At 39.7% G+C, this 23,703-nt stretch overlaps 5 protein-coding genes and 1 long non-coding RNA gene across 15 annotated transcripts in view; 2 read left to right on the top strand and 4 right to left on the bottom strand.

Moving 5' to 3' along the window:
- The window catches only part of Svil (Supervillin), a 127,631-nt gene extending 122,357 nt beyond the window's left edge, over positions 1–5,274 (bottom strand). The window contains exon 1 of one of the 2 annotated variants that reach the window (XM_089468549.1): positions 5,096–5,274. The gene's annotated coding sequence lies outside the window, so the exon portion shown is untranslated. Of the gene's footprint in view, positions 1–3,730; positions 4,409–5,095 lie in introns of those variants that run through there. The other variant, XM_089468546.1, reaches the window with a different exon arrangement.
- A 787-nt stretch (positions 5,275–6,061) lies between these two features.
- Oseg4 (intraflagellar transport protein Oseg4) lies at positions 6,062–12,254 on the bottom strand. The gene is made up of 11 exons (XM_018006063.2): positions 12,114–12,254; positions 11,941–12,052; positions 11,447–11,883; positions 11,222–11,390; positions 10,564–11,157; positions 10,394–10,497; positions 8,234–8,511; positions 7,559–8,173; positions 7,198–7,505; positions 6,360–7,137; positions 6,062–6,299 (listed from the first exon to the last, which is right to left on the bottom strand). Exons 1-11 carry the CDS (start codon positions 12,135–12,137, stop codon positions 6,116–6,118), a joined length of 3,603 nt encoding a protein of 1,200 aa, XP_017861552.1. The 5' UTR covers positions 12,138–12,254; the 3' UTR covers positions 6,062–6,115.
- Positions 7,372–11,607, top strand: LOC149269026 (uncharacterized). Of its 2 annotated transcripts, none has more exons than XR_016270106.1 (4): positions 7,372–7,513; positions 7,582–11,171; positions 11,269–11,401; positions 11,474–11,607. It is a non-coding gene; the product is annotated as an uncharacterized LOC149269026 (long non-coding RNA). The 2 variants fall into 2 exon arrangements; XR_016270105.1 differs by having other exon boundaries at positions 11,454–11,591.
- Positions 8,501–10,042, bottom strand: LOC108612946 (uncharacterized). Its single transcript, XM_018006067.2, has 2 exons — positions 9,328–10,042; positions 8,501–9,256 (listed from the first exon to the last, which is right to left on the bottom strand). The coding sequence occupies exons 1-2, from the start codon at positions 10,040–10,042 to the stop codon at positions 8,601–8,603; spliced, it is 1,371 nt and encodes a 456-aa protein (XP_017861556.1). The 3' UTR covers positions 8,501–8,600.
- Positions 12,255–12,738: 484 nt separating the features above from the next.
- On the bottom strand, positions 12,739–14,821 carry PIG-Wb (Phosphatidylinositol glycan anchor biosynthesis class W b). 3 transcript variants are annotated; one of them, XM_089469124.1, is made up of 3 exons: positions 14,391–14,821; positions 13,535–14,336; positions 12,739–13,475 (listed from the first exon to the last, which is right to left on the bottom strand). In XM_089469124.1, exons 2-3 carry the CDS (start codon positions 14,304–14,306, stop codon positions 12,763–12,765), a joined length of 1,485 nt encoding a protein of 494 aa, XP_089325250.1. In that variant the 5' UTR covers positions 14,307–14,336; positions 14,391–14,821; the 3' UTR covers positions 12,739–12,762. The 3 variants fall into 3 exon arrangements, with proteins under 3 accessions (XP_089325250.1, XP_017861114.1, XP_089325251.1); XM_018005625.2 differs by having other exon boundaries at positions 13,535–14,349; positions 14,397–14,821; XM_089469125.1 differs by lacking the exon at positions 14,391–14,821 and having other exon boundaries at positions 13,535–14,382.
- Positions 14,822–14,842: 21 nt separating this feature from the next.
- On the top strand, positions 14,843–22,474 carry Gk2 (Glycerol kinase 2). Of its 6 annotated transcripts, none has more exons than XM_018008763.2 (4): positions 14,843–15,012; positions 15,136–15,310; positions 19,463–20,089; positions 20,315–22,474. In XM_018008763.2, the coding sequence occupies exons 3-4, from the start codon at positions 19,468–19,470 to the stop codon at positions 21,424–21,426; spliced, it is 1,734 nt and encodes a 577-aa protein (XP_017864252.1). In that variant the 5' UTR covers positions 14,843–15,012; positions 15,136–15,310; positions 19,463–19,467; the 3' UTR covers positions 21,427–22,474. The 6 variants fall into 6 exon arrangements, with proteins under 6 accessions (XP_017864252.1, XP_089325246.1, XP_089325247.1 ...); XM_089469120.1 differs by having other exon boundaries at positions 15,069–15,310; XM_089469121.1 differs by lacking the exon at positions 15,136–15,310.
- The last annotated feature ends 1,229 nt before the right edge of the window (positions 22,475–23,703 follow it).

Below are 23,703 nucleotides of genomic sequence, written 5' to 3'. Positions count from 1 at the left end.
AAAGGCGCACACGCAATGCAAAACGCATTGACGCAGCGCTGTGGGTGCCTTGAATTTGGCCCTGGGCAATTGTTTTATTGGATTGTTTATCGCGGGAACTGGAACTGGAGATGGAGGCACAGGGTGTTGTCATGACGGCGGCCTATCTTTAACTTCTGTTGACCTCAATGCTAACAAAATAAACGCAACATTTAGCACATGCCCCAACTTGTATTGACCCAGTTCGACGAATCATCCACAGCAAGCAAATGGAAGACGATGCACAGACTATATATTGATATATATACATATGTATATGGAACGATTCGATTTGACTGCTTAGATCAATGGAAATAGCAAAAGATCTAATGGAATCATATGCAAAACTATCCCAAGGATCGCTAAGCGAATTTTTTTTGTTTTTTTGTATTTTTAAACTACAATAAATTTTGCGCCCTCGCAGCGAGTTTTATTTTTATATTCTTGAATAATTTCACTCGCAGAATTTGTTTTGAATTTAGCGAACATTTTTTTGAGTAGATCAATTTTATTAGCCAGAGATATATCTGGCAACTGTTTAATATATATTTGAGTTTATTTCTAATAAGTACTTGAATACAGAAATATTCCTTGAAAATAATTTGTCTTAAGTTTTTCTTGTTTTCTAAAATTTCATTATTTACAAATTTAACAAGCTTGCATTGCGCGTAGGATTTTCCACAGTTCGTAAGGTGACCCTGATAATAACAAGTAGGAATTATATTATCACAAGTAAACGACTAGAAAATACTCTCTAATCAATGCTTTATGATCGATTTTATGGAAATAATAATATATTAATATTCTCCTACTTGCCTCTCCTTTTTAATTCTCTACAATCAGTTTTGATTCATTTTATCCCAATAAGTTGTTGATTGAAGTCAAGGATTTATTTCACTAGATGATGCCCTATGGCTTCTACTTCCCATCCAATATTTTAGCAAAACCAATATACCCTGTACGCAAGTTTTCAATGGGCTTGAGAACATAAAAAGCCAGTTCAGACCGAAGCAATATGTCACTTTAGTTTGACACTCTGACAGGCAGACAAACAGTCCGCATATATATCTTTAATATATACTAAATATATTTTCAAGATTTTCTTCGAAAATATTTGAAAATATTTGCGTGACGGAAGTGCGCGTGTCGCATGTGCAGCAATCCACAAAAAATATCCATACCCGTTAAATAGAAAATGGCAAATAATGCCAGCTAAATGGATACATTGCCTTAAGCCTTAATTGATATTTGCGTTGCGTTTGTTTTGCAAAAGTTTTGATATCGATGCCAATGCCTGAGCTGCATACAAATTAAGCGCAACATTTAATTTCCTTAACCAGCCAATAATAGGTGAATACTACCATAAAGTCAAAGACATATATATGCATACATATATACAGACGACACGCCTTGAGCTGCATAAACAATTTGACGTCAATTCGACTCGCTATTTTTATGAAAATTTGTATAAAAAAGAAAGATTCCAACAGGAAAATTAAAAAACAAAATGAAAAGCCCAAGTGCGTTATTCCCAAATGATTTGTTAATATACACGCAGAGAAAAGATCTAGTTAAATTAAAAAATAAATAAAATTAAAAACATAAATAATTTAAATAATAATAATAATAAATTTGTACCAAAATTAAGCAGAAATTTGTTAAGGATACATTCAAAATTAGTTTATAGCTTTAATAATAATAAAAATCTGCCTTTTTTTTGATAAGTGTACCAAATAGTTTATTGAACTACCACTACGATGCTGTAAGAATTCTAAATAAATAAATCTATAATAGTACATATACTATAGATTATCGACAACTATATTAGAAACCTTCGAGCATATTTTAAATGTTAACAAAGAAAAACATTTAAATGTTTTATTTTCTTGCGCTAAAAGAAAATTTGGACAGAGGCCAGAAAACAGAACTTTTTTTTTTTTGGGGAGGAAACGATGACGTCTTTTTTAGTTATTTTTTATTCTCAGACCAATCGCTAAATGCAGTTTTGAGCTTTGCAACCCCAAAACGAAACCCTCGACTGATAAGTTGACCAAGACCAAATGACTCAGAGCTCGACTTTTGGCCAGACGCAAAGAAAACCGAAGAGGAAGAAGAAAAATGCAAAAACAAATGAAATAATATACAAATGCATAGGCAGCCTGTAGTATTAAATGTGAGTGTAAATGAAGGGGACAAAGAAATATTTAGCCGCTGACCCTTAAAAAGCAATATTTGACATTTGTGCTCAAAAGATACATTTGCCACACAAATAAAGCAGAAAGAGCGGCTGGCACTGATTAATAGGCAAAGCGGAAAATTGTTTCAAGTGTAGCTAAGCAAATAGTAAAGAAAATTACGTCTATGAGAATCGCATGTAAAACGCTTCGTTTGTGCGAAAAGAATAGATTGTTTAGCTATAAGATGGTATATTTTAACGTATTAGAGAACATCTCTCTTGTTCAATTTATGAGAATCACATAGAAGGCAGCTGTTGTTTGTGGAAGCAATAAATATATTCATAATATTATATTCAAATTTTTAGCTTGGAGAGTAAAATTCTGAAAAAATCATGTGATCTATGCAGGCTAATATAAAAATTGCATGAGAATCGCCTAGAAGAGAGATTTTGAGATATGAGTCTTGAGTCTTGACGCCAATGAGTTTCTTTGTAATTTTAGAGAATCGCATACGAAGGCTCTGACTTTTAAGAAAAGACAAATTTTATCTGAAAGGAAACCTATATCTCTAGCATTGTAAGGCATTTGTAGAAAAGACAATGATTCAATCAAAAGTAAAGTCAAAAAGTGATCAAGAACATATATGTTCTATAGCTATAGTCCAATTGTAATGTCTGTGGAAACTAATTTTGGTCTAGCAGTTCTATTCAATTGAATTTTTTTGGGCATTACGACTTGCCGGGCAGCCGTGCTTCTAGGCATTTTCTAATACACAACACTGTGGGGCTTAATTGCCGACGCACTGATCCAATTTTAGACAGCTGCAAAACTTAATGGAAACTGTTTCAAAAACATGAGAGGGAGAACGAAAGAGAGAAAGAACTAACAAAAAGTAAACTATGTGGCTGTAAGTTGAAAATAGCAAACATAGAGGAGCATGTATACATCTATCTATAGTGAAATTGAGCGTGATGGAAGCATTGTTACAGATACCAAACTGTAGCGGATATGCTAAAAAAAAACAATTTATAAACAATTAACAACTAGGCCGCCAACTGATCAAGAAATATTGAGCATAAGGTAGGCTGGTATCAGGTAAGATCTGCTATAGAGCATTAATATTGCTCAAATTAAAATAAAGTGGACTTCAAGCCAAATAGCTAACATGTACTATGCTTGACATGGAGATAGAAGAAATATTTTAGATCATTGTACATGCATAATACCTTAATCGAAAAAAAAAAACATATGAAATTTAAAAAGTAAGAGATTTATTACTTAACAGATATTCTAGATAAATATTAATTTTATAAATTTAAAAATTTAAAAAGAAAAATCCTAATTTTTCATTTAAAAAATATTAACCGAAGGCCTATTTTTTTAGAGTCTACAAATCTATATCAGATATATTTTTCAAAAAGTTTCCCTTTCAACACTTAATCTGTAAACTTCAATCAGAGCAATTACATATAGGACTTTCCATTTAAGCCAAATAACGCCGGATATTACCTAGTCTTACGCATGAGAATACTTACACTTATGCGATATACTGTACAGCATTCAAATGTGGCGCTTCCAAAAGTATCCGAAAGTTAACGAAAAATGTGTTAGAAATGCCGTTAAACTCTGCTTTGCTGCTGCTGCTTCGATTTTGTTATTTTTGTGACGGTTTGTTGTGGCTGGATTTACATTGGTTCACGTTGTCACAGAAACTCGTGCAGCACATTGTAGGCCAAAGTACATGGCGCACAAAGTAAAGCGGGGAAAACAATAACAAAAACAATAGCGACTATTGATTGTTATGCTATGCCGTGGCGAAGTTATGCGAAGTTGTCTCTCACTCCCTACCCGTTTTTCCCTCACAGTATGTTTCTCTGGAATATGTTGTGACAGACAAAAGGGCTTAAACTGTTGACAATCCAATTAGCGTTGCGTTGTCCCAAAGAAGCCGACAACGCGTTTGGTTAACTGGGCGTATACACGATTTTAGATATTACAATCGAAAATTTGTTTCAAAAATCACTTGAAACTCTTAGAGAATCCACAACAGATCACAAAATATATATTCACATATATATATATATAGCGGTAAACTTTCGTTATTTCAGACAGCAGCAAGAGACGAAAACTACGGCGGAAAATGTTACGGAAAATGGCAAACGGAAAGCTCGTCGACGCGACCCGCACGAACACACAACAAGAGTCAAACTGAATGGCAGCCAAAGCGAGCAGAAGGCGTGCGAGTGCCTTGCTCGGAAAATCTTCGAAAAGCGAGCAAACGGAAAGAAACGCAAAGAAAATGCTAACAACAAATGAATTCCACTCAGAGAGTAAAACGGAAAATTGAAAACAAAACTTATTGCTTATAAAAATAACAATCGAAGAGCAGAAGGAAAATCGAGTGTTAGTCAAGTAGAGTATATTTAAGGCGACTGCTCGACTATGCGATACCCTGTAAAGCAGACTGTGGGATGTAGAAGAATAATGGAGATTAAGAATAAGAATAAATACGAATGTGAATATAAATAGAATATGCTTATATCCTATATAACTCATGTGCTCAGATTCTGATACTGACCAATAACCTTAACTCAACCTTTTTAATGGGCATAAATGGTAATAGAATAAGTGGGTAAACAACGTTAAGAACATGATAACCGGTTACATACAGTAGAGCTTAGCCAACATACCATGTCTTATACCCACATTTAATGAGTATTCATGTAAATAGACAGAGTGGCTGAAGAAACACAAGAATAATTAGAGATAAAATATCCTAGACTGAGATGAAGAAAATGAGACTCAATATGTGACTGAAAAGAGTGATTTAAAGGATAAGGAAATTGTGTAATGCACATGTCTAATAAGCTAAAGCACGTGTCTGCACGTACGGCACTCACCTTGACAATGTAGCAGCAAGTGTAGCGGCTGGAGCTGGAGCGTCAGCTGAACAGGTGAACAGGTTGCAGCAGCTTGCAGATTGTTCTGCAACATCCTTGCACTGCACTCGCACAATATTACGCGCGTCCTTGACCGTATCGAGCGCGCGTCTGATGCACACGCGTTAAACATTTCGCACGATTTGCGCGCACTTTAAACACACGCGAAAAAAAAACAAACGAACGAACGAACAACAAAACAAATTGCCAAAGTTTTGGCGCGCGTTTTGGAGAAACGCCCAAATGCAAATGATGCCGCTGGCCAGCCAAAAAATATATAATTTAAAAACTTACCTGTGATATATGGGCTAACTAGGCGACTTCACTAAGCTACGAATCACTGGATTTAACACCATTTAACACAATTTTGAGACTCCTGCAGGAGCAGGTGAAGCAGTGAAACAGCAAAACAGCTGAGCGATGCAATTTGGCAGGGGGAAGCGGTGTTTGGGGTGTTTTGGGCTGGAGACCGTGCACCCTGTGGGATTGCAGCGGCGCCGGAGGCACAATGTGTGGCCAGCTATGCGCGTTTGGGTAACACTTTTACGAGAAAACGTAAATTTTGCGATTCACATTAATAAATAAAAACGGCACAATTTCTGCTAGACAATTTCCAGGCGGGTTACCACTCACACAGTCAGTGCTGTGAACTGCGCGAATTTCAGTGTTGAAAAAGGAACAAAGTGCTCCACAGTAAACGAATGTTCGTTCAATGAGCAGCGGCGTTTGAAATTATTATTGTTGCATTCGGCTGCCAACAGGGGGCGCCCGATTTAATAGCGATTTTCTGTGAAAAATTCGTTTTATTCGACTTCCAATAGGTGGCGTCTCAGCTACAAATTACTCACTCAACGAAACGCTGCATTTAACAGCTGTTTAGTTAACGAACGCCTATGTTATCTATTATTTACAAAAAACAAAAAATAATAATAATAATAAATATATTATATATATTATTTATATATAATATTTTATCATTATTCACTTTATTAAGGCAATTGGGCTATGACATAACGGACATGTTCGATGCCTTGTTATCTCCATGGGCGATGCGCAATGATGGCAGGTTGAACATATCCAAATATTGCTCGTTGGCTGCGTGATGGGCTTGCCAGACGAAACACAGCCCGGAAAACGAGCACCACACTCCATGCAGGATGGCAAACTATGAATCAAAATGAAAAGTAATGTAAACACTGAAATTTATACTCAACTTAACACTCACTTGTCCGGCACATGGGCCGCACAGCTATAGCATGCGACGGTGTCCACTTTGTGATCCTCGGGCTCATTTTTCGAGAATATGCTTACGGCCAGCTCCTCGTACTCTTGCTGCATCTTCTCGGGCAGCGATTCCAGGGACTCCAGCTTCATGAATGCCCGCGAGCAAGTGTCAAAAGATCTGTCTGCACAACTGGCCAAAGCTAGCAGGCTGTATATATCCTCCACGGGCAGGACATCGTCGTAGTCACGCAGTCGCAGGGATGTGATCACAGCACTGTGCATGATGCCAAAACGTAGTTGCCTCTGGGCGAGCAGCATATAATGATAGCCCTCAGCGCAGTGCCAGATGCGCTCAATGTAAGCAGCATCCTCCAAACTAATCTCGTCTAGCAGGCGATTCCGATCGATGGCATAGTCCAATTGGGGCGTGGCCAGCGACTTGAGATGATCTTCGGCAAGCAGAGCGGCCAGTATGTAAATCTTTTTGATGCGCAACAACGGGGCACGCTTCTCCACTTCCTGCTCGGCCAGCTTACAGAGCAGACGCGCTGCATCCAAATGCTTCCCAGCCTTGCGCTGTAGCTCAATGGCCTCCGGCAGCCGTCCTTCGTTCAAGAGCTGTGCTGCATGTTTGCTGAGCAGCACATTCACCTCCGGCATTTGATACCTTTGAGCCAGCTCCACAGCTTGGCCCCATTGACGCAGATTCACGCACGCATTGACAGCGGCCTTAGGATCGCCGAATTTCAAATATGCCTGCACAGCCTCCGAGCACATTCCTGCATTGAGGACAAATCAATATTAATTACAAATAAATTGGGTGGCGTCGCAGCTCTTACCAACAGAGACTAGCATCTCAGCTAACTTCGTAAGCAGCGGACTCTTCTCTGAGAGTTTGTCGACGAACGTTACCAGCTCATCAAACTGTTCCAAGTGGTAAAGAGACTCAATGGAGCCCTCTAGGTAATGGGACTTTTCATAGTACTCCTTGGCACTCTCCCAGGACTTCAGATTGGCAAAGTGATGTCCAATCTCACGCCAGGCCGTTTCCATTTGCTGATCCGAAACACCGGCGCCGCCCATGCGATAGAGGTGCACCACTTTAAACCAGTCACAAAGAGTCATGCGCAAGTCAATAGCCAGATCCCTGAGAAGGTACATAATTAATAGCTAAACTAATTATAGCTCATCTAATCATACCTTCGATCCGCATCCATGTACAGCTTCTCGGCCTCATCAAACTCTCCATAGAAGGCAGCGATCTCAGCCTTTTGTAGTATTTGCGAGGTGATATTGCGCAGCCGCTTGATCAGCTTAATACCCGGATAGTTGGCACAGCGTACAAATGCATTCTCAGCTGTCTCCAGTTCCAGTTGCTTTAAGGCCGATTCTGCCAACAGACGCCACAGACGTGGATGTGGATTATCCTCAATGAACTGCTTGGCATCCTCAAGTCCAACATGCTCCAACAGATCGTCTGTGTCGCGCAACGACTTCACCCTCAACTGTATGAGATGAGAGGAGTTCTGCAGCTCACCGCAGCTGATGATGTCGTCCAGCAGCACGCTAGTAATCTCCAAGTCCTCAAAAGTGCATATGTAGCCAGAGCAAGAGATGGGCTCTTCGGGATCGTTACCACGAAAGATGTACATGCGCGTCTTCTCCATGAGGGCCAGCAGCAAGGGATTATCCTTAGCCCAGCTAACAGCCCAAACATCCTTGCGTTCCACGCGACTAAAGTTCAGCTGCGTCTCTCGATTGTCATCCAGATCCAAGAGCGTCATCACGCCCAAATTATCTATAATTGCCGCACGACTGTGAATAAACTAAGTACTGAAAATTGGGATGAGGCAATTAGAAGTAGGCGCTGCTTACGTGGAATTGCAATTGATGGCAATTTTGTGGATCTTGGAGTGGGTAGTGTGGCGATTCCTTAGGGAAACATTCGCCACGCTGTACTCATTTATCACGCCCGACTCACAGGCGACAAGCAAGAGTTTTTCGGATAAAGCAATCGCACAGATCGGATCGATTACACGACGTTGCTCGCCCTGCACTAGCAGATCCTTAGACAAATCCACGCCAGTTGGCGTATCGTGGATGTGAAATCTCTTTTCCTTACGCGCTTTAACACCATGTAAATTGGATGTGCTCTAAAATGGAAACAAATCTTTATTTTAATTGAAGGCTTGATCATCTTATTACATTACAAAGTTATTATACAGGATTCTGGAATACTGCATTAGGCGATTCGAATGCCCCTCCTGTTCAATTGACATATTAGATGAGTAGTGATCAGCATGTATATAAATAGAATTAGCAACGACGTAATACTAGATCGTGATTCAGGGCTTAAGAAATATTTAATTCCACTCAACAGCAAATTGGCCAGGAGAAAGAAAGTCAAACCGTTCATATTCAAGGCTTCGCAGATAATATATGTTGGAACCGTTTCTCTGCCCTCCAACTTATCTAAATCTTTAACTGTGCTGATTAGCGTATCGGATATAACGCTGTCGATGCAAAAGTCACATATGAATACGGTCAGGGTGATCATGGTGATGGATATGGCACACATCCAAATAACATAGCCCAAATTGCAGGTGACCCGAGCGACGCCCACAATGTAATGGGCCGCTGCCATCAGTAGCCAACAACTTAACGATATGAGAAGCAGATCACGTAACTTGCGTAACATTTCCTGATAGCTGAGCAATGTGTTGCGCACCAACCACCTGCTAAAGCATATGGACAGCAAGTAAATGGCGAAAAAGCCGGGCAGTGAAAAGATACCCTCACGATTGGCAAACAGCAGGGTAGTGCGTGGAAAATAATGCTCCATAACGATTGGCGATAGATAGCCAAAGGATAGACATAATTGATGGGTTAACAAAAGTCCTGCAGATATGGAATAGATATATACATTAGACATGTGCTTCAACTGTTTTCAGTTTCGTCATAGCACTTGCCACAGGCCATCGGAAAGAGCTGTGCATCCGTGCGAGCCACCAGGCTGAGCACGCTGCCTATGAGCTTGGTGATGCCCAGCGTAAAGAACGCATTCATATGTCTTCCATACTCGTGCTCGTCCTGCTCGAACTTAAGCAGACGATTGTAATAAATCCGAACGAAGCCCAGCACGATCAGCGGCAATGTGGAGCGCAGAGCACAGCGACGTATATCTACCCAGTTTCGAGATCGACGCGACACCAGGCCCATGGTGAGCACAAAAAGTCCAATTCCGGTGTCCATTAAAGTGGCCCCAAATTTACGGCTCTTTCGATATGGCCGGTGAAAGCTTTTAAAGTCGATGGCCAATATACAAACGGCTGTGATTAGGTGAGTCAGCGCCCGCACCACGGTTAAGCATAATGGCCGGCTGCCCAAGTCAAATTCCCTGCGAGTCTTGGCGCGCGATAAGGCGCGCGTCCACAAAATATATATCAACAAAAATATGATCAGAAGTCCGACAAAGTAGTGAATATACGCGCTCGCCACCGTTGTGAAGAGGATGCCCTGCGGAACGATCAATGAGAACTCAACCAAAAAGCCTTTGTTTCGACCAAGCCGATGCGAATATTTCCCCGTTATAATGCGAGCGATTACAATGCTCATAAATGTGGCCAAAATTGCGACCATTGTGTCGCAGGACAGCACCGTCCAGACGGCCTTCCCGAATGTCATGGCTAGTTCAATGTATCAAATTGCGATCGAGATATTTGTTCTATTTGTTTCTAATACAAAATTTATGCGACACGCTCAGAATTTAAGACACAAATGACTGACTTGATTTCGAATTCAGTATACAAAATGTGAATGTGACATATCGGGCGCTAAAGACTAAGGGTTAACGAAAGATCGATAGATATTCGAACACATGTATAAATAAAGGGTAGATAGCGAGGTATTTGGATATGTGAATGTATGTAGATAGATAGTTAATTAGATTGACTTATGATTTAACATACAACAAAATATATATAGATAGTAAATATGTAGGTAGGTACATGGCTGTAAACCGACATATGCACTTACCTTTGGCGTATAATAATGCCAAATGAGTATTTCCTCGTACGAAGCAATCACCACATAAGCAGCATTAATGCCCACAAATCGAGGCTTGATATCCGTATACTTGGCTGTAATATGAATAGGAGAAAAATCCAATAAAAACTACATTATTTCAAGCAATGCCACTAACTCACAGTCCACTGTCGTCCCAATGGAGTTGCACAGCAAAAGCTGATATACCCGGCCATCAGAATTGTTGCTATTGTTGTGTGTTTCCAGCGTGCTGAGCGCAATCTCTTTAATATTGCTGCTAACACATTCTACGCCGATCACACAGTGCTCGTTGCTGGCAGCCAAGCAGAGTGTAGGCTCCACCTCCTTGAGGAAACTCTGATTGGACACCGTGTTCCAGAAGGTAATGACGTTAGTCGAGCTGCTGCTGCCGCCACTGCCACTGCCGCCATTGCCGTTGCTGCTGTTGAGAAACACAACCGTCTTTTCGAAGTAACACCAAATGTACTCGGGCCGTATATTGGCAAAATATATAAACGAGTCGACAGCCATTGCAATGCGCAACGATTTGCCCTCCCAGCTAACGGACGTAATGTCACTGCCAGGCACTTTTAGGGTGCGATGTAGCCGTCCCAGCGGTGAGTAGAAGCAGACCTGATTGGTATCCCGCATTGGGCTGGCTGCCTCCAGAGATGTGCCACAAATGGCCAGCACGCTGCCATCGTGATTCCACTTGGCGTCCACGTTACGCATGCCTGTGTCAAAAATTGCCGGATCTGCGGGAAAAAACGTAAATAATATAAATATAAATAGTTCATATCTATTAATCAGTACACCTACTATCATCGTTTTCATTGCGCATAATTTGCACCTTTCCGTTCTCATAGCAAATCGCTAAAACAGGTCGGCTGCGATTGTTCAAGGTTCCGCTAAACCAGCTGATGCTCGCAATGCGCTGAATACGACCCGCTGAGCTGCTGAGCGTAATGCACTTAATGTTGAGTTTCATCTGTGAAACAGGTATATTAGCTTTAACGTCTTATCTATGGTCATCTTAATACACACCGCAAAGTTTCCTTGATTATCGTACAGATGGCATTCGCCGTTGGCCAGGGCAAACAGTATGAGTCGATTATCTGGACTCCATTGCACGCCAGTTAGATGGGTATTTTTAAGCTCCTTGCCAAAGATACGATTGCCATCGACGGAGCCCACAATGATGGCGCCATCCTCATACACAATGCAGATTTTGGTGCCATCCGAGGTCCAGCTCATGCCAGCCACCGTTGATTTCTTACGATCGTTGGTCATCTCCTCATACCAGGCGCCCTTGTACAGCATCCACACCATTATAACGCCGTCTACATCCGACGAGGTTAGCTTATGCTGTGCATCATTCCAAGTCACCACCTTAACCGATTCCTTGTGCCCATCCAATGTCTGATTCATCGAGAGATTGGAAACGGCGGCAAGGCCGCCTTTGCTCGGCCCATTATTGGCAGCTGCAATGAAATTTTTTATTATTTATTTCTTTAATTATTATATTTCATTCGGCTAACCTTGATCCAATTTGAGCACCTTCAGCAATCCCTCTGTGCCGGCAACCGCAATGTAGCCTTCCTCCTTGTTCCATGCAATGCAATTTAGCTTCACATTGTTGGGAATTGCGATCTGTGGATATTGATAAATTTAAATAAATTCATGAATGAATATATAATATATTTTATTTTACCTTTTTGCTTAGATAAACAAACATTTTTTAATTCACGCTGTTTTTCGCTCTGCAGTTTGTTTACACCTGTTTTCGTTCGTAAATTATTGCCATAGCAATACTTTGAGTACGCATGCACTTGTTTACAGTTACATTGCCATGACGTCGCATTGGTTGAACATATTTGAAATTTAAGAAATCACATCTTGCAGCTGCGCATGCGCCACGGATTTGGTTTTTAGATTACGCATATTACAAACTGTTTATAATACAAGCGTTAATACACAGAAATTTATTAACTTTCGTTACGATTCTTTTCAACCAATTCTACTCAACGAAGAGAGTGTGAAAGAGAGCACCACAAACTGTGCTCACTGTGAACCAGTTACCAATGAACTATTAATTGAACTGAAGAGGAGCTGAACGGAAGCGAGGTTGTTCTTATCTGTAACGTTCCTTTAACGTTCGGTTATGCCAAAAATATATCAAAAGGTTGTAAATCATAAAAAATGCTATTGGTATATAGTTTTGAAAAGGTAATTGACCGATATTGTTATTCATCAGCACATTGCAAAACATAAGCAAACAAATTGAAAACACATTTTGTATATAAAAAGATGTTATTTTATTTATCACAGCGAGAGGATTTCTTAATTGATTATAAATTTAATTAGGCAATGCGAATACGCCTTTTATACAGTTGAAAGACGGCGAACGTTACCACAAACATATAAATGTGTAAAATGAGCACCGAGGCAGCATCCGAACGATCCTTGGGCTTCAAAAAGATATTGACACAACCTGTTGATATATTGGCCAAAAGGAAGTAGACTAGACCATTCATGTTCAATGACTCGATGATAATACATTGTGTTCCCCTGCTCTTAATAGCAACTGTTTTCGATGGAATTAATAAACCCTTCTCTAGATTCTCACTTTCGTTAAACTGGGTTTCGTCCATTAGGCTCTGCGCCTCGTCAAGTCTCCGTTCGTTCGCTTCCTCGAATATCAGGTTAAAAATTACCATGGTCAGCCATAACATGGTGCTCATTATAGCAAACATCCATATGACGTAGCCCAAATTGCAGGTGACTCGAGAGATACCAACTGCATAGGCGCTGACTGCCATCAGTAGCCAGCAGGCAATCACTATGATAAGCAGACTACGAAGTTTTCCAATCATTTCTTTAAAGCTATATACCGTTTTGGCAAACAACCAACGGCCGAAGTAAATAGATAACAAATAAAGCGCCACGAAACCGGGTATCGAAAAAATACCCTCGCGATTAGCGCTCAAGAATGTGGTACGAAGTACATCATCATCCATCACATATTCCGAGATACCGCCGAAGGTGAGGGCCACTTGATGGCATACCAGAACGCCTGTAAGCATGGAGAATTACGTTAGTTTACGCGTAGAATTTGTTTGTTTATGAACTTACAAAACGCCATAGGCAATAGCTGCCAGTCTGTATCCGCGAAATAGCCAAAGATACTACCAAAAAGCTTGGTCAGACCCAGAGTGAAGAATGCATTCAAATGGACGCCATACTCATGTTCATCCTGTCCATAGTCAACCGCAAGTAGAGCTACGACTCGAGCAATGCCCAGAAGTATCAGCGGCATTGCAGATAGTAGAACATGACGCCGCAATTCAATGCAATTGCGCGGACGCCGAGACACCCAACCCATCACCACCACAAAGAGTCCAATGCCCGTGTCCATTAGCCGAGCGCCAAAGAGCCGACTCTTTCTATATCGGCGATCAAAGCTGCCAAAGTCAATCGCGAGTATACAAATAGATGTGATCAAATGAGTCAGGGCACGGCCCACTGTAAGGGCAATAGGCCGACTACCTACATTAAATTGAGATTGCTTTTTGATTCGCGATATCGCACGGGTCCGCATAATGTAAAAGAATAGCAGAGCAATCATAACTGCCACGAAATGCGCACTGTAATCACTAGCCACTGTCACGAAAAGAACGCCCGGCACCACAACCAAGGGAAACTCCACTAGGTAGCATATTGTAGGACTCAGTCGACTTGTCCGCTTTGGGGTCAATATCGCACGTGCCAATACAACGCCCGAAAAGCTAGCCAAAATAGCAAACTGTGACAATAAGCTCTGCTCTATCGACTTGAACGAACGCTTATCAGTATGTTGCTCAGGTATATCGTACACTTCTCCCAACCCAATTCGTCCGCTGTCCATGGTGTTTGACCAAATACTGGCGTGCCATAGCTGCAAGTGTTAACTAAAATTATATTTTGATAATAGCCTACTCAATTTACGCACACATACGTTCGGTGATAAGCTTACACGAAATATTGAAAACGATTGTAGCAATAATACTGTTATATTAACTAAAAAGCTCTAACACAGATAGATAGGCACCTGTATTTACACATTGCCATTCCTACTTTGAATTTGAATTTTTAGCTTTTGGCGCGCAAATTGTACATGCGACGGAACAGTTGTGAAAACTGAACGACAACGCTCAAAACTTATGAAAATCTTCTCGATGTATATATAGACTAATTAAGGGGAAAATACAATAATAAAAACAATGACAATGAGTGGGTATCATAGTCCCATACAATTCTATCAATTATCTATGCTTATAATACACAATGTTTGTGTGGATAAAAATCTTCATTGCGTCGACGACAAAACTGTTGAGGAAACGGAACGGTGATGGATGTGTAGTATTTATGCAACCCTGGTACATTGGCAATAAACAAAAAAAAAAAAAGGGCTCGTCAATAAAGTTGATTTTATTAAGAGAGCAATATAATTAATGGCAGGTTGTTTTACTCATGGCTCCCGTGATCCATAATGGATGCAGGTGCTTATCAAAGCATTGTCGTGGCTTAAATGATAACAAATAGTGCTATAGCTAGCCTGAAATATTTTTAGGGTGAGTAAACCGGTGCACGTGCTCATCTTGTTGTAAATACCGTCTATTTTATCAAGAAATATTACTCTGAGGTCTATAAGATAGCGCATTGCTCACAGAAATGTCTAAACGTTTGGATATTAGGTAAATCGCGGTTAACACCATACGCCATAAACATAAACAAACATGAAACTAAGGTAAACATTTGACGTGTGGCTGCTGTTCGCAACAGTGACGTCATCAGTGCAAATACAAACCGACCAATCGCCAAGCAGCTTTGAGGGGCTTGTCTACTCGCAGTTGTGTATTCTCTGCACTGGTATGTATATATGTATGTACATGTGATAATGTTTCTCTGTGTGAGTGTGTCTCCTATTGATTTATTTTGTTGAGCTTCTGAGCGGCTGAGCATCACGTGCTGCTGCTCGCCCACCCACACACGCCTCATTGACAGCTACCGCTGCTCGCTTTCTCTCTCGATCTCTCTTTCTCTTGTTATTCTCTTGTTTATATTGATCGCGTTGGTCAATCTTGCACAGTCATCAATAGATTTTGGTTCAGTTTGTCGCCAACTGCGCGAGCGTTGACAACCAAACGCGGAAATAAATATTTAATTTGCATACGTTGACTGCCGGCTATTATTTGTTTTTGTAAATCAAATTTACGTAATTGTTGTCTTACTAGCTTTGCATTTGCTGTTGCGCATTTGCATTCGTTTCAAGGTGTATGTCGAAAAGTGCATATATTTTAAATATAATTATCGTTGTGTTTGCATGTGTGTGCGATCTGCTTGTGTGATTAACAGCCAACAGTTGGCCAAGTGTTTATAAAAGCGACTAATTAAAAAGCTTTGACCTTTAGACGCTGGCAGGTATATGATTATAGTTTATTGCTAGCGCCATCTATTACTATTCTTCGACAACTTTCCTTATCTATTTTCGGCCTATTTGATTATAAGAGATTTATAGACTTCTGATAACAATTTATTGTGGCTGACATCGGTTGATATTATTTAACAACTGTTCCCCTTTCAATCAACTCATTTAACCCTTACGAGACGAACGCCCTACGATCATATGTTGTTGCTGGCGCCATCTATTTAAGTTGTTTTGCCAATTCTTTAGTTTCTGTCGATCTACTTGTCAGCATTTATTCATTTCCATTTTGCAATCAAAATAAACAGTTCTCGTATTGCGCCTTGTTACTCGGTTTGTTGACCCAACGGTATATGCATATATGCATACACGTATATATATTTATATGTGTATTTAATATATACACACCTGCACCTGCATATATCATGTTCGTTTCATTCGCTTGCTGTGCATCCAATTGCCCCACAATGCAAATATAACACCTATTTATACGTGTTTACACACAGGTGATAAACATTTCAAAATATGTAACTCTACGAATTTTGTATGCCCTGCATGAAACACTTCATTCAGTTCACATGCCATACGCGAAGTTAGGGTATATTTCGAATAGATTTCATCACTCGCTATCATTGGCCCATAGCTGATTTTTGTATATTTTGCATATTAAAGCAATATTAATGAAGTTGAATGAAATCGTTGCACAAAACACCTTTCTTTTTGCTTATATTGTCAAATGGTTGGAATTCAAAAAATTTTAGACTGAATTATTTTTAGCGTTATTTGCGCTATTTTAGCACGGCCAAGAAGCTCAATGAATGCAAGTGTAACATATTCATTGTGTGAATGACTTCTATATGTATAATTGCATATAGAAAAAAAAAATGAATAAAAAAATATATAATATATAATATATATGAATGGCTTTCTACATTATAATAATAAAATATATTTTTGAATAAAATGAAAATATTTTTTCATTGTATCTATTTGTTTTACTTTAATATTTTCTTTATCATCAAATTTTGTATTATATCATTTATTTATTTCGTCAAAATTTCTAGAATTGATATAACTTTAAAATTATACTTTTTGAAATTTATTTTAATTTTACTAATTATATTTATTTTTATTTTTTTAAATTAATTTTTTTTTTTTCTTATATAATTTCTGGTTGTTGGATTTTTTTAGTTTTTGTCTAGTTCTAGCTATACTGAATGATATGTTTTATAGTTTTATTGTTAGGGTCGTTTGTTGGCATATTTATGATACGCACTGTAATAGAAATTGTAAGCATATGTATTTGCTTAAATGCCAAAACAATGCACCCACCCACACTGTGACCCGTCTCTCCTGTCGCCTGTATTTCTCTCTCTGTCTCTCTTACCTTCTACTCTCAAATCAGCCGGCTTTTCTTATCAGCTGTTCACTCTTCTTTCTTCTGTATTTATCGCACTTGGAATTGTGTGCCGTGTCAATGTTTGTTTTCAATGCGTCGCTGCCTGCAGTAAAAGCTCTTGCTATAAATATATACATATATAATTATATAGTATATATAGACGCGCCTTCGCTTTGATATGGCTGGCGGCTCGAGCAGCTGTCACTGGCTCCCTGACTTTCAGATACTTTTTGGCGCTCGCCTTGAACGGATGTCGTGTGTGTCTCCTACAAAAAACAAAAAAAAAATTAAAAACAGCTGTAAAAAAAATCAACAAAACATATTAAGTGAGACACAATAAAAACACGCTCGAGTTCTGTCCCTAACTCTGACTCCGTACAAAAACAAAAAGAAACACGTGCTCCCTCCCAACACCGCTCCAACACCAGTTCTGCTTACAAATAAACAAAAACACATCGAAGTGCAATATAACTAAGTGATCTCTCCTTCACTCCAACACCGTCTCTTCAACCAAGTGAAAGACTAGCAAGTACTCTCTCTCCCCCTTACTCTAGCAGTATTTCTTCAAACGAAGAGCGCGCGATCTCCCTCTTTCTCTTCGTTACTGTTTTGTTTAAGTATTGTAGTGTTAACATCGTGATTGGCTCTTATCACTGTTATCAATAATTGCAACAACAAGGTAAACTTAAAGACTGCAACATACAACTTCTTTAAAATACAACTTGATTAATCAGTCTGCCTCTATAATTAAAACTGATAAATAATACTAAGAATTTATGATAGAAAGCTTAGAGTGCATACATATACATATATAATCTATGTACTTATACAGTCCCTACATCTTTACTTATAAATCTAAATGACGAAACGATTAGACGGCCAAATCGCATATATGTTTGTATATAGGAAAATTACCCTATTCGTATATATAGAAAGAGAACTCCGAGTGACATTGACTCGAACTTGGACTCTGCGATCAGCTACATCACGAAAAGCATTAAAAAATTACGGTTTACTTACACATATACATATGTATGTATCTGCATGTATGTACATATGTACATATAGCTTGAAATGTGCTCGTGTAAATAATTGACATCACTCGATCATTATTTGTCTCTTATCTATTTACTCTCTGGACTCTGCCAACGACAAATTTTAAACAAAAACCCAAAAAGCTTCTACAAATTTATAGATAACAATTGTTTTACAATACATACATGTATTTATAATATATACATGTATCTTTGTATGAATATGTGTATTTGTGTCAGTACTTTGTAGAGGGCTCGACCGTTCAACCAACAAAGCTTTGGGGCTTGGCTCCAATTTGCAAGGGGTACAAAGTCAACCGCAAAAATAACAAAATAAATAGACTTTTGTTTCGCATGTGAAAAATAAATGCTCTCTTGGAAACAGCTAAGAGTTCTGCCTTAAAGGTTAAACGATCGTTGACTGTCCGAAAGCAAGATCCTATTACAGATAAGATCATATTGTATAGAAGATATTCGAGTAAAGTCTCAATAAATGCAATTGAATATCGGGTTTGTAATATCATTTGTTTAATTTATGCAAGGCTGTGTCAGACATATCAAATGTATACGAGTTTTATTAAAAACGTATCTCGATTTGCGATTTGTTACGTATATTCGAATTAGTACCTAAGTCCCTCAATTATATTGACAAGTTTAGGTATTTGATTATGTAACAATGAGTACATTTCGGATAAGCAAAATAGAAATGTTTTTCGAGAAAAAAATAAAAAGAATTCGCCTAACTTTTTGAACAGACCTCGTATATACTTCAATATAAGAAATATGATCATCAATGACAGTTTTATTAGCGATCGCTGACCCCAAACAATTAAATATACATATATATAATCTTCCCAGTCGATCTACACGTGTCTATCGGCTCATCCGAACGTGAATCCATCTCGACTAAATCTATATCAAACGAATGTAATTATTTCTCAACCCTCTTATCAAATGATAAGCCGTATGTACTGAAATTTAATTAGTAAATGAGAAAAAGGAAAGATCAGATCGCATTCGCATGAGTGTATTTTGCCTGTGTTCCCTATCAACATTGTCGCCATGTATATTTTCATTATCGTGAGCTAATAATAGTTTGATTTCCGCATTATACCGCATTATTCCGATGCCTAATCGAGGCTAATTCTTTTTTCATTTTACAGCCAGCATGACGGAGGGGAAGAACGTACCGAATTCGAGTGCCGATGTGCCATTTCGCAGCAAAGAGCTGCGCAAGCAGTCCCTGATCCAACACACAGGCCTGGTCGGTGTCATCGATGAGGGCACCAAGACCATTGGCTTCTCGATCTATACGACGCCCGATTTCAAGGAAATCGCCGCACATCGTGTTGAATTGGGTGTAATATCATCGCAGGATGGCTGGTATGAGCAGGATCCGTTGGAGATGATGGCATCGATAAACAAGTGCGCCGAGGAGGCAATCAAACAGCTTCCAGAACTTGGCTTCAGCTCCAGCGACATTATCACAGTCGGCATTACCAATCAGCGAGAGACGACTATCGTGTGGGATGCTGTCACCGGCAAGCCGCTCTACAATGCCATCGTGTGGAAGGATATACGCACGAGCAGCACTGTCGAACAGATTGTGGCCAAGGTTCAGGATCCGAACTATTTCAAAAGACGAACTGGATTGCCTATATCAACGTATTTCTCCGCCCTGAAGATACGCTGGCTGAAGGACAATGTGCCCGAGGTGCGGCAAGCGTGTCGCGAGAAGCGCTGCAAGGCTGGCACAGTCGATAGCTGGATCATATGGAATCTAACGAATGGTAAGCATTCATACGTATAAGACAGAGTGGCTTAGGTATATTATAGATTCTATCCGGGTTATATCTATGCATAGAGAAGTGAATAAATCCGGGCTTCCATCTCTCTGTCCTTCCGTCCATTATTCTTTCTTACAAATAGATCTCTTGCTCTTATGCCAATTAAGTCGAGAACTTCTCACAATATTCATTTAGAAATTAAATAATCGAGATCCTTCTCTCACTTAGGTGCTCTACACATTACGGATGTGACAAATGCTTCACGCACGTTGCTCATGAATCTGGAAACCCAAAACTGGGATCCGGTGTTGCTGAAAACCTTTGCCATTCGGGAGGAAATGCTGCCCAGCATACACAGCTGCTCGGAGGTCTTTGGTAAGATCACCTCGGAGAGGAGTGCCCTACGCGGCATCACATTGAGCGGAATATTGGGCAATCAGCAGGCCTCGCTGTTGGGGCAGATGTGCGTCAAGCCCGGCCAGACAAAGAATACATATCGTTCCGGCTGTTTTCTACTCTGCAATACGGGCGACAAGCCCGTCTTCTCCAGCCATGGACTGTTGACAACGGTTGCCTATAAGCTAGGACCACAGGCACCAACGATATATGCTCTGGAGGGTTCGGTCTCAGTGGCCGGCCATGCTCTGTCCTGGTTGCAGCAGAAGGTGCGACTGCTGCCCGATTCGCGAGATGCTGAGAAATATGCCGAAGCGGTGCCCACGGCGGGTGATGTTTACTTCGTGCCGGCGTTTACGGGTCTGTATGCGCCCTATTGGCGGCAGAATGCTCGCGGCATTATCATTGGATTGACGCAGTTCACGCGAAAGAATCATATTGTGCGCGCTGCCCTGGAGAGCATTTGCTTCCAGACCCGCGACATATTGGAGTGCATGCATCAGGAGTGCGGCTACGACATAAACAAACTCCATGCGGACGGCAAGTTGACTACAAACAATCTGCTGATGCAGCTCCAAGCCGACACAGCCGGTCTGCCCCTCTTTCGATCCCAGCTGATGGACTCGACGGCCTTCGGAGCGGCCATGTGTGCCGCCCAGGCCGAAGGCATCGGTCTGTGTAAATTTGAGCCGGAGAAGCGTTACTACGAGAACGTCCATTACGACACCTTTCTGCCGACCACCACGGAACAGGAGCGCGAAGAGCGGTACGGCAAGTGGAAGCGTGCCGTGGAACGCAGCCTGGGCTGGGTCATCAAGCAGAAGAAGACGCGCACCCACACCGAAGAGAACTATCGCATGTTATCCTCATTGCCAGCGAGCATCTTCCTTATCAGCACTTTTGCCATGCTCGTCCATTCCCTATCAGCAACTGTGAAGTCATAAATGACAAAAAACAAAAACAAAATGTGTATTTGGTTTTACAACCTTAAGACTCATTGAAAATGTGTGAAAAAAATTTGGGTATATTGTATTTGTGGAAATGTATGTGAAAGCAAGTAGAATAATAATTCCATAGAGTCTATATGTATTTTTGCTTAGAGCTGATATGTCCGTATGTTTGAACGCATCAATCTTGGCGAATACAAAAGCTAGGGTATAGATATTTGATTTATAAATAAGTTTAACATTATTTGTCGATAACCTATGACAATAACTTAATATTGGGTAAAAAAAAATGACTGCTCAACGTGAATTTAAATTATGTATTATATTATTATTTTTATAATAATATTATTATGATTATAAAAGCTAGAGACTCAAAGTTGTAATGCACAATTATGACAGATTTATTAGAAATCGGATGATCTTCGACATTTCCTAATATACACACAAACAAATACTAATGCCCTGTAAGTCTTAAGGTATCTGCTAGTCGAGCACTGCCGACTATTTAGTATGTTCTTTTAAAGCCGATGCCATAGCAGCTTTATAGAGTCCCATTATCGGTTGTGATAATTATTATTTAATTAGTGGACCTAACGATCCCATGTATATAACTATGTTTGTAGCTTTTCTTGTCTGGAATGCTTGAAAAGTCTTCAGTAGCTTTGGCTTTAAATTAATATATATAACATACATATATGTAAATAGTTTGTGTTCTCACTCACTCTCTGCCTGATTGTGTTTAGCTAGTAATATGTACATATATAATTCGTGTACTTATCTTATCGCTCTACAAGCTATACTAGGCGCTAGCTTCAAATGTTTGATAAATCGAAAAAGTTCATCGATTACCCACACAAAAACCCAAATATTTATATCACCTAATTGTACATACATATAGATAAACATTCATACTATATACATAGATATATATTTAACCAGAGCGCAAATGACATTTGTATATTACCTAATATTTAATATATAACTATGTATGATAGACGTTTGTCTAGTTTATAGGCTATACAAATATACGATTCAAAATGATAAATGACTATTCTTTATGTTCTTGATTGGATTCTTTTATTATACATATATGATATTTGATCAGAAATGAGGTTTTGTGTAATGATTTTAAATCGTATCTTAAGTGTATATAGGTTATATAACAATAATGTTAAAGACCGTCTAATTGTCTACGATATGCGCTCGTACGCACATCATATATTTATCAACGTACTTGAAATGTAGAACATTATCAGTGGCGGAAATGTCCATATCGCTTAAAAATAACTATAATAATCTACCGATTATTAGAGGCGTATGCCTCCACTACGCTAGAACTGACGCTATAAAGAATGTTATGGTCTTTGGGTGTGTCCAGAAGAGAGCAAAGGTTTTAGATTGGAATTTGATTAGGAATCAATGTGTATTAAAAGATGTAGGGAATATTTTGATCATTTTTCAATTTACGCATATACTATGTACATGCCTCAAATGTCAAATGATCAAGGGATATGTAAATAACATAATTAATTCCATCTTTAGTTGATTACGTGACTCAATTTCCCTTTTAGTCGAATTCTCCTCTTATCCTAACCCATTTCGAGTTATCCTTTTTAGTCAGTTATGCCTGTAGTGTAAGCCGCTGTTCATTTAAATTGGTTCTACAGGTTGCCTTACACACACACACGCACACTCGCCTATACACATAAGTGGCACTATGCTGCAACAACAACATCGAGTTCTTTTGCCTTTGCTCAGGTAAAAAGACCCAAATAACAACAACAACATAAAAAGGCCAAACAAAGAAATTGATTTTCACTGCTTTGCTCTGTTTTGGGCTACACCTTCAGAATTTTTACTGAATCAGTGTATAACAGCAGCAGCAGCAACAACAACAAGAAGAACCGGAATTCGTTTGAAGTTGAAGCGCGCACCTTTTTCCCAACTTTTCTCTTCAGCTAGAGCAGAAATGATGGTATGTGTGTGTGTGTGTAGGAGTATGAAGTTGGTGCCCATAATGCGCTCTCGAGTCTGTCTGTAGGAATTTGGAGTTGCTCAAACAGCGTTGTAGAATGCTGTGTAGAGCTGCAAAGCTGCCGCTCAAATTGCGCTCTCTGATTTATGCGTGTGCGTGCGCTCTCCCTGATATATGCGTATATGAGAAGGTTATTGCTCAAATTGCGCTCACAAGATTGTGTGGGTGCGGGAGTGTGTGGAGTTATTGCTTAAAACTGCGCTCAATATGTGTGCGTGTGTTAGTGTGTATGTGTATAG

Source organism: Drosophila arizonae, chromosome 4, assembly GCF_054131065.1.
Source record: "Drosophila arizonae isolate 15081-1271.41 chromosome 4, UAZ_ARI_1.0, whole genome shotgun sequence".
Classification (NCBI taxonomy): Eukaryota; Metazoa; Arthropoda; class Insecta; order Diptera; family Drosophilidae; genus Drosophila; species Drosophila arizonae.
The sequence above is the reverse complement of the archived record's forward strand: the minus strand, read 5'-3'. Positions and strand labels throughout refer to the sequence as shown.

Excerpts from the sequence above, each read along its gene's own strand:
- Oseg4 (XM_018006063.2), bottom strand. The coding sequence starts at position 12,137 with ATGTTTGTTTATCTAAGCAAAAAG. Across the intron at positions 11,158-11,221 it reads GCGCAATGAAAACGATGATA|ATCCGGCAATTTTTGACACA; the intron begins GTAGGTGTACTG and ends TTTTTCCCGCAG. Across the intron at positions 7,138-7,197 it reads TGAGATGCTAGTCTCTGTTG|GAATGTGCTCGGAGGCTGTG; the intron begins GTAAGAGCTGCG and ends TCCTCAATGCAG.
- Gk2 (XM_089469121.1), top strand. The coding sequence starts at position 19,468 with ATGACGGAGGGGAAGAACGTACCGAATTCGAGTGCCGATGTGCCATTT. Across the intron at positions 20,090-20,314 it reads CATATGGAATCTAACGAATG|GTGCTCTACACATTACGGAT; the intron begins GTAAGCATTCAT and ends TCTCTCACTTAG.
- PIG-Wb (XM_089469124.1), bottom strand. The coding sequence starts at position 14,306 with ATGGACAGCGGACGAATTGGGTTGGGAGAAGTGTACGATATACCTGAG. Across the intron at positions 13,476-13,534 it reads GCTATTGCCTATGGCGTTTT|GCGTTCTGGTATGCCATCAA; the intron begins GTAAGTTCATAA and ends CCATGCTTACAG.
- LOC108612946 (XM_018006067.2), bottom strand. The coding sequence starts at position 10,042 with ATGACATTCGGGAAGGCCGTCTGGACGGTGCTGTCCTGCGACACAATG. Across the intron at positions 9,257-9,327 it reads GCTCTTTCCGATGGCCTGTG|GACTTTTGTTAACCCATCAA; the intron begins GCAAGTGCTATG and ends CCATATCTGCAG.